The sequence below is a fragment of the Drosophila biarmipes genome, chromosome 3R, assembly GCF_025231255.1.
Source record: "Drosophila biarmipes strain raj3 chromosome 3R, RU_DBia_V1.1, whole genome shotgun sequence".
Lineage (NCBI taxonomy): Eukaryota > Metazoa > Arthropoda > Insecta > Diptera > Drosophilidae > Drosophila > Drosophila biarmipes.
The window spans coordinates 9,289,854-9,306,684 of NC_066616.1; the positions used below are offsets into that span (position 1 = coordinate 9,289,854).

The 16,831-nt window shown below is 40.3% G+C and overlaps 1 protein-coding gene across 12 annotated transcripts in view; it reads left to right on the top strand.

Moving 5' to 3' along the window:
- The window catches only part of LOC108031476 (glutamate-gated chloride channel), a 35,685-nt gene that overhangs the window by 14,682 nt on the left and 4,172 nt on the right, over window positions 1-16,831 (top strand). For 2 of the 12 annotated variants that reach the window (XM_017104944.3, XM_050888357.1), the window contains exons 2-11: window positions 2,430-2,570; window positions 3,756-3,868; window positions 4,228-4,295; window positions 10,110-10,179; window positions 10,243-10,479; window positions 10,821-10,955; window positions 13,335-13,487; window positions 14,087-14,266; window positions 15,379-15,485; window positions 16,213-16,337. In XM_017104944.3, coding sequence (XP_016960433.2) covers window positions 2,509-2,570; window positions 3,756-3,868; window positions 4,228-4,295; window positions 10,110-10,179; window positions 10,243-10,479; window positions 10,821-10,955; window positions 13,335-13,487; window positions 14,087-14,266; window positions 15,379-15,485; window positions 16,213-16,337 — 1,250 coding nt within the window. In that variant the 5' untranslated portion in view covers window positions 2,430-2,508. Of the gene's footprint in view, window positions 1-2,429; window positions 2,571-3,745; window positions 3,869-4,227; window positions 4,296-6,049; window positions 6,118-7,742; window positions 7,814-10,109; window positions 10,180-10,242; window positions 10,480-10,820; window positions 10,956-13,334; window positions 13,488-14,086; window positions 16,338-16,831 lie in introns of those variants that run through there. The other 10 variants (XM_017104943.3, XM_017104940.3, XM_017104947.3 and 7 more) reach the window with 9 other exon arrangements.

Consider the following 16,831-nt stretch of genomic DNA (forward strand, 5'->3'; position numbering starts at 1 on the left):
GCAGCACTGGCTTAGTAAATGCCCATCTCTTGAACATATTTTCCAGTTCCACCACAAAAGAAATCTAATAAATAACTTAAACTTTGAATTGAAACAACTATAAATTGTTTTAAATCTTTTTTTGACTATATAAAATAAATAAACGAGTAATTATGACCAATTTATATGTGTTTTTCTCCAAATAACAAAAAATTTATTAAATTTTTAAATACTGAACTTAAAAGTATAACTATTAAACTAAAAATCCCATATGACAGTCTTCTTTTAATGTGATTTTCTAATCTTAAGATTCTCCTAAGAATTCTCCCAAATATTCTTACTTTGCATCACAATAGAAGCGCAAATCTAATTACAGCCGCCTTCAACACGCCTTCCAAAACAAGTTGCGAGTATTTTTCGCAGTTTGCCACGTTCATTCAACCCGCAGCAACTTGGCAACAACAAGCGGCCAAAACAGCTCAAAGCCTCCGCTGAGGTAGACAAGCGCACAAGTGTTGTTGTTTTTATTGTCGGTGGCGAACAGTAAAAACATTGCCGGGCTCAAAAGTGTGTCGACTCGTCAGAAACATACACACAGATACGCAGATACACAGATACACGGACACACAGGCACACACTCACGCACAAACAAATGAAATAAAAGTAAACCCATTTACACCACACACACAGTTGGTAGTCCTTTTTGAGCTCTTTTTTCTGGCTTTTTTAGGGGGATTGGAGGGAGGATTGGCGCCAACTGCTTGGCAAGCTGCAAATGTGGGACATTTGGCAGTCGCAGTCGCATTGTTAACTTTCTTTGACAGCGGGCCAAAAAATAAAATGGGGGAGAAGTGGGGGGGAAATTTGAGGAAGGACCGCCCGGGTCCATGTCCTCAACTCAGCGCCAATGTTGCTGCTGCTTCGCCCAATGCAGATGCAGCTGCCGTTGCAGTTGCAGCTGGGGATGTAGCCGTATCTGCATGTATTTATGGCTCAAAATTGCAGGCACAGCAGCGGCAAATTAACACAGCACGAATGCAAATTTCGAGCGGCCAGCCTGTTGCCATTCCACAGATACTTTCCCGCTCCCCCTTTCGACCAATTGATTATTTGCATGGGGCTCCCACACATGGCAACAACTGTGAAGGCCCACTCGGTCATGGCCACGCCAATGTTCCGATGTCCTGGTGCGTCCTGCGTGTATGTTTTGCGGCCTTCCTTGGCCCGATGGGCGGCGGCTGGGGCGTGGCACATCGCAGTGGGCGTGGCACATCGGTTACCACAACGCACTTATCGCCCATGCACAGCACGTCGTCCAGTGGAGTGGAGAAAAATGCTTATAAAGGATTAATTCGATTCCAATATTCGCATACGCAAACGCATTTTGCATTTCGCATTTTCCAGTCGGCATTCGCCATTCTGAACTCGACATTTCTACGGCCTTCTGAAAGCTGGTCAGCAGATATATCTGGGGATATTGCCGGTCATTGTTGGCATTGTTTTAAATGCCCCGACCATAATGATTGTTGCAAAACGAGAGCGTTTTCAGGGTATTGAGGGGCAGCTTGGCCGGTGTGATGCGTTCTGCAGGCCAGAGATAAAAGTATTAACTGCCTTAATTAATTAATACTCCAGCTTGAGCTTTAGAAAGCCGGGGACTTCACTATCTGGAATAGGCAATCAAGTAAACAAAGGAGAAAATCTAATTGCAGCATATTCTCGTTATCCCCAGTCTTATTAAAATGTCTTTGTTTGGGGATTAATAAACACATAGGCATAGGTAATCAGCAGTGCCCATTACCTGAATTTTCAGGGAAATTAGTATTACCAGAATTTAAATTGCAAATTATACGTATGCCCCTCGAAAGAGCATCCGAACTTTATAGAAACCCCAAACAAGTCCTTGGCATAGTCTTTTGTAGCTCGTTGAACGTGTTGAGCTGCGATTGCAATTTGCATTTTTCATGAATGCCAGCCATCGTAATGGATTCCCTGGGCAACAGATTAAAGCAGCATTACGGTGTCAAGACCTTTTAAATTTTCAATTTCCCACCTTCAGTGTTGGTCAGGAGGATATTGCAAATTTAATTGCATTTATGTCGGCATTTTGCATGTCGAATTTCGTACTCGCATTCGCATTCGCAAAACGCATTAACACACCGACAAAGGAGGCTGTGTGCTGCATAGATTGAGATGCACATGCACTTGATGCACTGGCACAGATAGCCAAATGGCATGTTAATTGGCCTAATTCGATGGCCAATTCAATTTAACACCCCACCGTGGGCCGTGCACTGTGGACTGTGGCCCATGGAGTGGGTTAAATCACTAAAATTTCGGGCCTAACAAAATGATTCAATGGACACTTTGATTTTGCGGCGATGACATCGATATGCTTATCCAATCAGTTGGTACTTCAGCACTAATTGTTCATTACTTATGCATTTCAGAATCGCCACGCCCACCCATCACCAGAGGAGGAGGCTGCCACGCCCCCCCAACCAGAAGGCAGGACGCACGGTACACAACATGGGCAGCGGACACTATTTCTGGGCGATCTTATACTTTGCCAGCCTGTGCAGTGCTTCACTGTAAGTAGCCCTCGGCACCCGCCGTGCCCCACTGTACTAGTACGCCATTGTGCTCCATTATATCCACTGATTCAGACACCCAGCACACGCCACTCGCAAACAGTAGCTGCAAATGTAAACCGCTTCATAATTTTGTCCCACGCTCCACTTGCCATTTATTTTACACTTACTTTTTACTTGATTTTTTGCCACGCGGATCTTGTTTCGCGTGTTTCACACTGCTCTTGGCCGGGAAGTGGTGTTCAAAGCGAGATTTACATACAATTGTCGTTAATTTGGCCCAGCCACGCCCCGCTTTGAAGCACCGAAGCCGATTTATTTAACAAAAGGCATATGTACAGATATACACTGAGCAACAATAGTCAAGACCACAGGCCTAAGTTGTAATTAATTAAAACAAATACAGTATTTCATAAAATATTTAAACCATTTAGTTCAAGAATTTTTCTATAAATGAAATTGATTTTAATAAGTTTTATATAAATACAGATTGTAATAATTTACTACTTCACATAAAACGGTTTAAATGTAATTTGTTGATTCTAACAATAGCTAAATCAATATTATTTTTAGGGTTTTTTTGTAAAGAAAATTGCAGCTTTTAAAATATATATTTTGATCTGCTTTCACGCTTTTTACAGTGTATTTGTGAGCCGTTGTTTGCTTTTCAGTTGTTGCTTAATTAAACACGCCCACCATTTAGCCGCCTTTATCCACTTGCATTTCCACACCCTGTTTCACACACACTTAAAAAAACACTCCACCAGGACACATCATTAAAATGTAATTCATTTTCGTGTAATTTTTTGTCGGAGCATAAATTTTGGAATTATTTACGCTCAAGTCGAGGTCAGAGTCTGCAGCTATGTGACTTTGCCTTGGCTTTTGATAAGTGCGACAGTGTATAATACCGGCGATAAGAATAAAAGCAAACACTATCCCACACTTCCAATCGATTTGTACATATATCTCTAAAAACAATAACTTGCTGTAAATTGTATGCAAAACTTTTCTTTTATGCGATTTTTCAAACAAAAAATTACTAACAATTTGCTCAGCTGATGTTTTTCCAAAACTTCAATACCACTTAATATTTAAATACCACAATTTTAAACTTTGCCCAAAATAACTGAAGCAAACGTTTTTTAAATTATACATGCGTGCCTATCCGTATCCTGATTTCAGAGCAAATAATGCCAAAATAAATTTCCGAGAAAAGGAGAAAAAAGTCTTAGATCAAATTTTAGGTGCAGGCAAATACGACGCCCGAATACGACCTTCTGGAATAAATGGCACAGGTGAGAATACCCTGCAATATACTCTTTAGAACGTAACCTTACCATAATGATGATTGTTCACAAATTTAAATACCTATGGTTTGTTTCTATTGATTGCTTTTATTTTGCTGTTTGTTTCGATACAATTTACGTAATACCTATTGGTGACAGCTTTCGCTAGGAGAGCGTATACAAATTATGAAATTCTAGCAATGTAAGCTTCTGCTAAAGTTAAGCGAAATCCAGTACCGAATCATCTCTAACTTAGCTTAGTGTGCCAATCAGACCAATGCCATATTTAGCTTAGTTAGATCAGCTCAATAAGTTAACCGATTCACATTTACGTCGAAGACTCACGTTTAAACCAAACTTTATGCCAGATGGTCCCGCCATAGTCAGAATCAATCTATTCGTACGCAGTATTATGACGATTAGTGACATTAAAATGGTAAGTTGCACTGAAACGGAGCCAGCTAACTCGATATCGGCACTCGAAATCGATAGATTGTCCCCCACAACCCCGTCTTGAACCGATTCTTCTGCTCTGTCTCTTGCTATCTCACTGTGCCTCCTCATCAAGAAATTAGAAAACACGAAAGTTGTCTTGGTAGCTCTTGCAACCTCACACACACACACCAAAAGTAACACATAGCCAACACTATTCACCTGTAACACACACACTTGTTTTGCGTTTTGCGTTGACTCGTTCTCTAACTCTCTCGATACATACCTACCATATATATAATGCGTATCTACATCCGATGCTAAGTATTTGCGTTTGATTTTTGCCACATTTCGGCAGTTTGTACCAGTACCTGTCCCTCCTGTTTGTACATTTCTGTTTCCGTTTCCGTTCGTTTCAATAACAGCGTTCGTTGTGTTTTATTTAAGATGAAGAGCAAATAACCTTTCAAAGTTCATCATATACCGTCTCAAGTTCAAAATAAAAAAAAGGGGGTTGCATACTTTTTCGGGCTCCCTTTCAAGTGGCCTTCCCCTCTCCATTTTCCAGGACTATTTGTAAACTTAAACTTAACCCAGTGGTTAAAATCAATTGAGTTTTATGAATTTAAAAGTTTAAAAATTTAAAAATCTATTAAAAACTATATAGCCCATGTAGTAGCTGATGTTTAAATTCGTAAAATAAAATTAATAATATTGAAATAAAATTATTTTACTCATGAAGTGCTTTTATTGAAAGCCATTTATATTAGCTTGGTAACGTTTCTCAGAGTTATATTTATTGTCAATTAATTAAAAAAATTGTTAAACAACAAATAAAAGAGTTGGCAGCATAAATAAAGCGAAACTCGGCCCGAAAGTATTCCCCTTTCAAATCGTATTTGTTTCAGTTTAATTAACAAAAAAGTTTTGTTTTCACTTGCTGTTAATTTTGTTGCTGCCATGTTGACTTTTGCCGCAGCAATGACATCATTAACAATGTAAAAGCCGCGTAAATATTTAAATATAGCACAACACAACTACATCCGCATACTTATAGTCCTGAATCACCAACTGGGAATGGCCATTAAAAACGACACATAAGCTTATCAATATGTACTCGATATATTTGCCAGCTCGATAAATATTAACTATTAAGGCATAACAATTAGCACAAGCCACGTTGCCCCTCGGCATTTGGAAGCAAATCACTCAGATTCCTCCGTATTTTGTTCATACCACACACACGTACAAACCTTTACCACCCCAGCTCACCACCCCCTATAAGCCACCCTCGAAGGTCACAAAAACAACTCATAGACAAACAACGCAACTTTAGTAACGTACATAAATTCTAGCTTAACTTAGGTATATAAAAAACGCAAACAAAACGAAACAAAAATCGAGAAGAAAATATTCTTTGACTTAGCTTAGCTTTGTAAGCAAAACTGGAAGCGAACTTGCTAAGCAACTTTTGTATCCTAGCAAGTAAGCGAAAAGGAAGAGGAAAACAACAACCGGGAGGAAGGCTATAAAATAAAACTTTATTACAGAGGGAGCAGCCAAAGGCATAAGGACTGCCTCTGCCAAATATGCGAGGTGGTGCCCTCCATCCTCCAGCCTCGGCCCCGCAACCTCTGGTCATTTTAAGTTTGTTTTTTGGGGTCGGACCCTGCGGCAGCTGTTAAAATTTGTAGTATATTACATTGAAAGTATTGTGCAAATCGGTGAATATGTCTATCTATCATGTATCGCCTGCAGATGGTCCAGCTGTGGTGCGCGTCAACATATTCGTTAGGAGTATATCGAAAATCGATGATGTAACCATGGTAAGTCGGCGCCTCGGCAAACATTCAAATCCAAAAGTTCAAACCCGCTAGAAAGTCAGACAAGCCCCCTGAATAGCCCCCGAATCGCAAGTGGATGCTCAAGTCGTAACCCCCGGTTAGGTAACCGAGACCCCAAAGTGTTGACCCCCCCTCTGTGATAGGCTGTTCTGTTCTGTGTGTTCCGCTCCTCCACTCGAGTTACTGCTGTCAGGCGTCGGGAAAGCAACCAAGACACTCGATATAATACAATACTATATGTATAAACATGGAAAATATTATATATATGCTAACGTACTATACTCTATCCGATATTGGTATCTATAATACATAACACCTTGTTTGACTATCGATGTGATTTGATTTCGTACTTGAGTTGTATGATTTGAGTAAGATTTGCCTTCGGTTTGGGTTCTTAGAAAAATTAAAGCTAAATTTCCCGATTGGTTTGGTTTATGTTTTCTAATTGCATTTCAAATTAGATTTTGCATTGGTAACTCGAATTAACTCACTGCATTTTACTTTTTCTTTACTCATGCCAGCGAATTGTAAAATAAACCATTCAGTTTTCCGTTTTGTAGTCAGTCAAAAGAAGTACAAAACATTGTGAAAAAATGTCTTTTTGGATCTCTTTCCCACACAGTCTCTATCTCTCTCACCGTCTATCGCCTCTATCCCTTTGTTTCAAAACATAAAATAACCGAACTTAGACTACTTTTCCTTACTTCTATCTCTCTACCTTTCTGTATAAATTTATAAATTTCTCTAATAATTATTAATTAATAAACCTCATATCGAACTATTTATAACTGCGATGAGTGGTGCAATCCGCCTATTTAGCCTCGGTCTAATAATTATATACAAATTTATTTTGATTACGCCATTTGCTTACTAACAAAACTATCTGTGAAATGAAAAATGTTGTTTAATTTATGCTACTCTATGTACTTAGTGAAACAATAAATTCAATTGTGAACTGTTCATTTTTATCGTATGCTTTGTATGTGTGTGTCCCCCAACCCGATTCCCCATGAAAAAAGGAATTTCGCCGAATAAAATTAGTTCCAAACAAGTTAATCCATTTATTTTACGCCCTTTAACAAAAAACAACAGAAACTATCCATGATTTTAGATTTGGAAATGCAAAATTTAATAAATCCGTTCCAGCCAACAGAAGGAAAACTAATTGAAAATGTGTGGCATGCATTTTTCAAAAAAATTACACAATATTACACAGACAAATCGAGGAATAAACCAATCCAATTGGCAAAATAACTAAATACGTTTTAAGAGTTTAATTGATACAAATATGAATATTGAACAGAAACAAACTGAAACAAAAAACCAACTTCATTCTTCAATGAGATCCATGCAGACATTTTTCTCTACACATTTGATTCGATTTTTCAATTTGTTTACTCGTTTGATTTTGAGTTCTTCTCTTGGTTTATTACGTGAAAAACATACATTTCGTTCACACATAAAATTCATCGAAAATGTAGAAGCTAAGCCAGCGTATGATATGTTAGTTAGCTAGTAAGCGCAACTAGGCTAAGGAAAGTGCACCGTAAGGAAGGAGGAAAAATATGAATGAGAAGAACCTGTTTTGATATGATGATTGATTTTAGATAATAAGGCCACCACTGTGCAAGTGAACATGTTCCTGCGCTCCATTTCGAAAATCGACGATTACAAAATGGTGAGTTCTGGATCAAGCACGGCAAAAGATACAAGATACACACCAACTACTACAGATACAAACTTAAATCCCAAGCGCTTACTCTCACTTTGCTCTAATTGTGCGTGCGTGTGTGTGTCTACAAAAGTTATCCAGTAATTTGGGCCTATTAAATAATTGCATTAATAATACATTCGTGTCCTTCGGTGTGTGTCTGTATGTGGGCGTCAATGGGTGTAAAATACATTGCGACGACTCCTCGGTTCAGTATCAGTATCTGTGGGATCTGTACATTTTATATCCTTATCTGCAACCTGTACAACCTAAGCAAGCTAAATATGTTAGCAATATCAATGTACTTGTATCATACAAACATTTATAAATACTCCCTGTACTTGAACTGTGTAAAATACTTAATATTATTTGATGTCCACTTCTACTTTTTAATTTTTCGACTCGAAAGCAAAAACCTGCTTAAAGCTTTGTCTCCACCGCCGACCGATGTCACTGCCAACAGCCAGCCAAGTGAAACCAATCGAAGCCACGATATTGTAAACTAAGTTTTAGTTGTAACTTAGGCTAGACTTAAGGCTTAGGTCGGAACCACCGCACGACAAAAACAGACGCTCACCACCCATCACCGAAGCAGCATTAAGCCACCGACATTCAAGCCACCCGCCACAAAATGCCGCCCACACCAAACTCACCAGCTCATTCAGTTCAGTTGCGTTCCGTTTCTCGATTCTCGGTTCTTTCACTTAACTTCACCATTTCAAGCCACCTTGTACCAGCCAGCTTTGGGCTTAATAAAACCTATTGAAAATGCTTACCACACACCAATAAAGTAGAGAGTGCTTCGGCTCCATTTAGGTACTATGACAGGGCTAACTGTAAGTACGAAACTAAGAGATACCGCGCCGCAAATGCTGACAAAAAGCGGGAATTAAATAAAAAACTAAGTGGGGAGAAACCACCATTCACAATCTCCATTTGTCCAGTTCGGTTTCCGCTGTCAGGAAAAACGCTGGTAAAAAGCGGACAGCTCCGACAGCCAGCGGCTGGCACAAAAAACTCACAACACATTTAATTTGCGCCATGTTGAAGTGCATAAAAGAAACCGAGTCATAAATAAAAAGCAATTATTTGTAATAATTATTCAAATTTATTTGTTTTCACTCTGCTTAATTGGCAAGTGTTTACAATAACACTTCCCCTGTTTCTGGGATTCATTAAATCACGAGAAAAATATTGAACAACTGCTAGTAAACAACAGTGTTTCCATGCGATTTTAGTTGGATTTCGTTGATATTTTAATTAAAATCCCATTACTTTTTTTTGGACTCCCATATCTCGTGGAATGGCATGAGTTTTAACAAACTAACCAGCTAGTTTTGTAAGCATGCGTTGTAGCAAACTCTTAGCTGATTCATTTTTGTGGTTCATTTTTGTTTAATGACTGCCAATAAGGGTTAACTATCAACTTAAGGACTAGCCTATGACTGTGTTATATATTTTTGAGGAAAGAAAAAGTATATTTATTACCACTTCATTTCCCATAAGTTATTAAAGCACTTTCAAGAACTATTAAGATATTTTTAAGTTAAACTAAAATATGTTTTCAGCTTTTGTTGAGAGAAAACAAAGTTTATGAAAACTTCTGAATGTATGTATAAGACGCCTTGCTTTTCTCCACTCCGCCTGCTCGTTTTGCTTTTGTCTTGACGTGCTTTTTGCCTGCTTTTATCCTGCTTGCCCGTTTTGAAGTTTGAGTGTGCAACACGTCGCATGCGGCATTTGGTTGCATTTTGTGCAAATATGAAATATTTATTAGCCATGACAAGATATACCATCCACCCGAACAATGCCGAGACATTCTAAACCAGCAGAAACCCAAGCCAAACGACAGTTAACCACCATACTCTCAATATATATATTTATACGAATATCAATATATACCACTCAGTTATACAAATAACAACTACTTCGCCTCGCCTTGCTCGCTCTTTCATATTCCAACAAAAACAATCTTTGCAAACGTAAAGCTAAAGCCCTCCAAACCAAAAATCAAATTCAATTAAATAAATCGAACTGCAAGCCACCCCCCATTGAAAAGTCCTCTTAACACACAATCTAAAAAGCATTGAGAAGAAAAGAAAACTTGAAAGAAACTCCCTTTTCAATTCGACAAAGCGAAATTTGCATTGTAGTTGAGATTGAATTCCTGCAAAGCCCCAATTTACTTCGTCCACTAATGAGAATTTTCCTCTGGCCACCCACAACCACCACCCACTCCGACCACCGATTCCCACGTCCGCAGGAGTACAGTGTGCAGTTAACCTTCCGCGAGCAGTGGACGGATGAACGCCTTAAGTTCGACGACATCCAGGGTAAGTGAAGTCTAAAGGTGTATCTTCCAGAGGACGTGACCGTAATTCCCTTCCCAACCACAGGTCGCCTGAAATATCTCACCCTGACGGAGGCGAACCGCGTGTGGATGCCCGATCTTTTCTTCTCCAACGAGAAGGAGGGACACTTCCACAACATCATCATGCCCAATGTGTATATTCGCATCTTCCCCAACGGCTCAGTGCTGTATAGTATACGTATCTCGCTGACATTGGCCTGTCCAATGAACCTGAAGCTGTACCCGCTGGACAGACAGATCTGCTCACTAAGGATGGCCAGCTGTGAGTAATAGTTAGCAGATGTATTCAAAATGGTCATATAATGTAAAGGGAAATATAACTTTCATGTGACTATTAAGGGTAGTAGATACTTGGTTCCGCAGAGCTCAAGATATGGGTCCAAGGAGATAGATGTCTTGCTTTCAGAGTTCCATGAAATTTTGGTTTATATAACGATATTGCTAAAATATTATCCATTATCTAGATCAGATTTTAGATATAGTTTTGCACAGATAGACTCCCAACTAGTTAAGAGGATACCTTCATCATTAGTATAATTATATCTATGTTATATTTTGACTCCTGTTACACATTTATCGACACTAATCCGATATCCCCCCCAGATGGCTGGACCACCAACGACTTGGTCTTCCTGTGGAAGGAGGGCGACCCCGTGCAGGTGGTGAAGAACTTACACCTACCTCGCTTCACACTGGAGAAGTTTCTGACTGATTACTGCAACAGTAAAACCAACACGGGTACGTGCGTTCCGAATGTGTGTGTTCCGCAGTGTTCCTTCCTTGAGCCGATTTTTGCCACCAGCATACTATATAATAACTATTACTAACTATTTTCCCACTACTCAGCTTGTTTCGTTTCCTCGCTGCGTTGCGTGTTTTGTTTGCATTCGTAATAAGTGTTCCCTTGAGATTGCATGCCGAGCGGTTTAACTTTAGCTCTAACCATATCATAAGCGCCGGGTCCCAACTGAAAAATATTATAAACGGACCCATAACCACTTCATTGCACACACATACACCCGCAATTACCCCCTCCCCCCCCCACACACACACTCATTTTGTATATAGTCGTAGCGAATTTCATAAGACGGCGTTTACACATGCGCCATTTCAATGAGCATATCGTTTTGGGCCGTTATCAATGCCCGAAACGCATAGAACCAAGATTTTACGATGTAATTCGCACACTCGCACACACGTGCCGCGATGTGTATATACAAAAGATATAGAACGTAGATACACCCACAGCCGTACACACCGTTTACCTTGCCGTTTTTTATGAGCACTTTGAAATCTGCGCGCGCTTTAAGTAAATGTTTACCTTGGCGAACAACTATTCAGCCGAGGAGGAGAGGACGGGGACTCCCCATCGAATGCGAAACGGAAAATGAAGGCAAAAATGGCAAAAGCCGTACGGAAAGTAAATTAATCGAGGAAATTGTCTGCGACGTTGTTTAAACTTGCACAAAGACGCTGCACCGGCGCGGAGGAAAATGGTGATGGTGGCGACAAGGATGTGGATGTAGACTCCTCCGTCGATGCCGCCGAGGAAGTGGAAACGGTGGCAAACAGAGGGCCAGATTTTTCCACAAGTTGGCAAATTGTGTGTCAGCATATTAGGATAGTTTACGGCAGCACGAGCAAACAGAATCGCGTATTTACCTAGTGGGGAGGCACCCGAATCCACCTGATTCCGCTGACACAAAGTTTGTTTGTTTACCAATTAGCGAACGGAATAGGGCCATCATCCCCATCATCCATCCACAAATAAGTTAGCATGAGCCTGAACTTCATCACTCCCGAAAAAAAACAAAAAACCAAAATCTATCTCATTCCTAGCTCAACTATATTTAACCTCAACTAAATATGACTTTTTCCACCTAGACGTTGCGTAGTTGTTGCAATTTAGAACTCTCGCCTTGAACTTAGTTGCTCACATAAAGTTTATTAATTTCATATCTTCTATGAGCGTTGAACGTTGAATGGAATTAAAGAGCGAAGCCAAAGAACTCTAGAAACGCGCTCGAGTGTCGAATCCGAATCCGAATCCGAAACGCGGCCATCGCCTGATTGATGATGATGATGGCCGGTTGCAAGGCCAGAGAGCCAGTGGCAGATTCAGACCCAGATTCAAACCCAGACCAAGACCAAAGACCCAGACCCAAAACCCAGACCAAAGAACCGAGCAAATAAAGCACACACGCAGCAATCGAGTGCAAACAGGGCGTATGAGCACCGCCTTCCATAGAGACACTGAGAGAAAAGTCCATGAACAGCACACGCTCAACGCACCGAATCCAACCAAATCTACGAAATCGAAAAACAAAATCAAAATCGAATATCGAGAAAAACAAAATATGAGAATGTAAAATAATAAACAACTTTGTCTTGAAGAGTATGGAACGCTTTGCCAACAAATTAACGGAAATGAAGCACAAGCAGGGGGCGTGGTCATCGCCGCGGGGGCGGTCCGGAGGCGGGGCGGGGGCGTGGCTTCCGAGCGGAAGTGAACGGAATGAAAATCAGAACCTACAACCAGAACCAGCACACAAAAGCCGTCGAACTTCATTTCCGTTAAGATTTTTGTTGCAAAAGTCAGAAATTGAATTCATGTTGATACTTTTTGCCTATGATGCAATTTTTCATTTGATTTTATAATTTTCCACTTTCTGTGTGCCAGCCCACCTCCTCCCCCACCCACTGAGTTTTTTGTTTTCCTGTAAATACATTATGTCTTTCGGAGCCCGCCTAACGCCCACCACCCCCTTTGTATGATATGTTCTACCCACTTTGATTTTGCTTTCCTTTTCGTTTCGGAAAACCCACTTTTTGTACATACCCGAAAAGTCTCGACCCGAAAAATCGTCTGTAAATGTGTTTTAATTTCTTTTCTTGGCAAAATTTCCGAGCAAGACACTTTTTATGTTCCCTCTTATTGGATGGCATTTCTTTGTACCATGTATTGGATATCTATCTGTGTGTGTATATACCTACTAAAACTGTGTGTGCGTGAAACTTAAGCAAACGAAAGCCAAAAGCTGCAAAATCGAAACCTCTCTAAGACATCCTCCCGTACATTTTGAGTTTGACACATTTATATACCTTGTATACTCATAGGTGAATACAGTTGCCTCAAAGTCGATCTACTATTCAAGCGAGAATTCTCATATTACTTAATACAAATTTATATACCATGCTGTATGTTGGTCATTGTATCATGGGTATCATTCTGGCTGGATCAAGGAGCAGTGCCGGCGCGAGTGTCACTGGGTGAGTGTCCTTACCTGTAGAAATATTGTTAGCATTCTATTTCAAATTATTTTTAATATTTTAAGTATTATTTTTGGAACTAAAAATATCCTTTAAAATCATGAGCTATTCCTTGTAGAACTTATGTAAGGGTTCAATTAAAACTTACCATTTTAATATCCTGTGTCTTGAATATATATAAATATATAAGGGTTAAATTAAAAATTACAATTTTAACATCCTGTGATTTGAATATATAAATTTATTAGAAATTTCTTACCAAGATCAGATTGTAAATTTAAATGGATACCTTATAGAAATCACTTAATTATATCAGTTACCATATCTAATAAAAGGAAACATGTTATATGATCTTAAGACCAAACTAAAACATATCTAGTCCAGACCTAAATCTAAAATTCTGCAATACTATTCTCCTTATTTGAACTATTATTTAAGGAATGTGAGCTTTGAGAAAAAGAATATATTATGAGCAGTGATCAATCTGTGATTTCAGTGCTGTCCTTCGTTATAGTTCGTGATATAGAGGGAGCTAACATGTAGTTAGGAACTTTTCCCTTCATGACTGCAGCTCATACATTACCCGACCCCTTTTGCAGGTGTGACCACCCTGCTGACCATGGCCACCCAGACGTCGGGCATCAACGCCTCCCTGCCGCCCGTCTCCTATACGAAGGCCATCGATGTGTGGACAGGCGTGTGTCTGACGTTCGTGTTCGGGGCCCTGCTCGAGTTCGCCCTGGTGAACTATGCATCCCGTTCAGGTTCGAATAAAGCTAGTAATTGAAATTTTATATGCTTCTTAACCACATATAAATGTTAATTAATCGATGGTGTTTATCTTTTTTCTGTTGTTTTATTGTACTGAGTGATAACGAATATACGTACATATCTATATAGTAGCCATACATAAGTGTCTACGCATACTGTACATACAACAACCAAAGAACTCTGAACAACGCCACACTCAATATAAATCACACACACACGAGTACTCACTGTGGACCGTATATCAGAACACTCACACACGCAGGACCGGCGTGGCACACACCAACCAGAACAACCTGTACCAGAACCAGAACCTGTTTCGGGCTATATCTATATATCCATATAGAGTACCGCCAACGTACTAATCTATATGTCCGAGCGAAAGCCCAACGATTTAGCCGTAGTGTTTTTCCCTTATTTACTTTTCACTTTGATATCTAACCACAAAAGGGCCCATCGTGTGTACCAAACTAATCCAACTTTTTGTTTTACTCTCTTATTTCATTGTGCGCCCGCCATTCATCGACATGCATACGACCACCCACACGCCACCCACACACCACACACACACACCCACCAATACGAACTACCCAACGAACTTAAAACGCGTTTGAAAAACCAAAAATTGTAAACAAATTGGTCCAATTTCCCCTTAATTACTACGAATTCTGTTCGGTTCCTTGCTGTTGTACTACAATGCTTGTAAATAACTACAAACTGTGTGTGTATCCACCGATATTTGTGGTGATCGAACTATGATTTGCGCCACGACCTCATCGATATGATTGCACCCGATGTATTATTTGGTTAACCTCCTGATTTCTATCTTTTACCTTTCGAATTGTTTAACGTTTTCTGTATGTGTGACTCTCTCTCTGTCTTTCTCTTTCTGACTGTCTCTATCTCTGTCTCGCCTAAACTATCGCTGTCTAACTGTATTAACGTGTCTAACTGTCTACTAAACTAACACACCCAATAAAACCTGTAAAAATCCAATCCAAAACCGAAAACCAAAAACCAAAACCAACCAAATCATCCAACTGCCGTGGAACAAATAAATTCTTGTCAAACATCTTCCATCACATGCAACATATATCTATGATATATACGGATCGGGCCGCAGACATGCATAAGGAGAATATGAAAAAGAAGCGCCGCGATCTGGAGCAGGCCAGTCTAGACGCCGCTTCAGATCTGCTCGATACAGATAGCAATGCAACGTTCGCAATGGTACTTACCTCTTGATATATCTCTTTAAACCCAAAGCAGCTTATGGTTTATTGGGGGTCTTAGCCGCGGGAAGATAGTGGTCTCTACTTCTACCTCTCTCTCCGCAAGCTTCTCTAACTGTTTTCTGAACCTTTATTTTTGGTCTATAGCCGGGGGAACTGTAACAGCTCGTTTTGGCTTTTTTTTTAACAAAATACCAACCATAATTGGCTAAAACAAAATTGTTATGATAAAACTATTAAAACAACTATTTCCTTTTGTATTTGCCTCTTTTTATTACCACAAAACGAAACCAACCCGAAAAACAAACGCAAAATTCAACAACTTTTTCAAACGTGCTCATCCCAACTACAACTACAACCGAAAACCAACCCAACATCAACAACCAACCACAAATAAACTGAAATAAAAACCCGAAACAACCTCCCACCAACAAACCATCGCCGAACATCGCTGGCAACCAAAACAAACCACTCGACCGGAATTGAATTGAAAAATTGCGACGAAATTAAATCAAATTACGCACATGCCAATGCACTCTGCCCCACCCGACCCACCGAACAATCGAATCACCGAACCACCGAACCACCGCCCACCGACCACCAACCACCAACCACCAACCGAACCACCCACTCGACCACCACCTGCGACCCTCATTTACATCCGACTACAATCGCAACTTTCATGTCAAACGGCGTCGCAATTTGCGCGCGGTGGTGGCCAACAGAAGCCGCTGGTGCGCCACCCCGGCGATCCCCTGGCCCTGGAGAAGCGGCTGCAGTGCGAGGTGCACATGCAGGCCCCGAAGCGCCCCAACTGCTGCAAGACCTGGCTGTCCAAGTTCCCCACAAGGTAACGCACGGGCTCTGGGGTGCCGAGCCACCCGATCCCGCCAAGTAGCGACCCGTTTAGTTCCATATGTGTTCCGTAGTAGTTGATGGATTTACTTTTTGATGTTGTGAACATGTACTATTACTACTACTCTATTCTTTGTATCTCTTTTCACTAACTCTTGTTGACTTTTGCTACCACATAACTCTAACTCTACAGTCATTGACAATCAGTAACCTGTGAAAGATACCGAAACGATAACCAAGATACCAAACCCGATATCTGCCGCTTGCTTGCCGTTCGTTCGATTCTGTTTGCCCGCTGTCTCTTTTGTTGCCAAATCAAATAACGTTCAATGACGACAATAATGACGTGGTTAATTGCTTGCCGAACTCAGCTCTGAACTCTGAGCTCTGAACTCGGAGCCAAGTACTCGTATCTGTGAATTTAAATTCAATTTGCGTATGTTTTTAATTGAGTTGAAATTGAATCCGCGAGCCGGACTTATGCTTTGC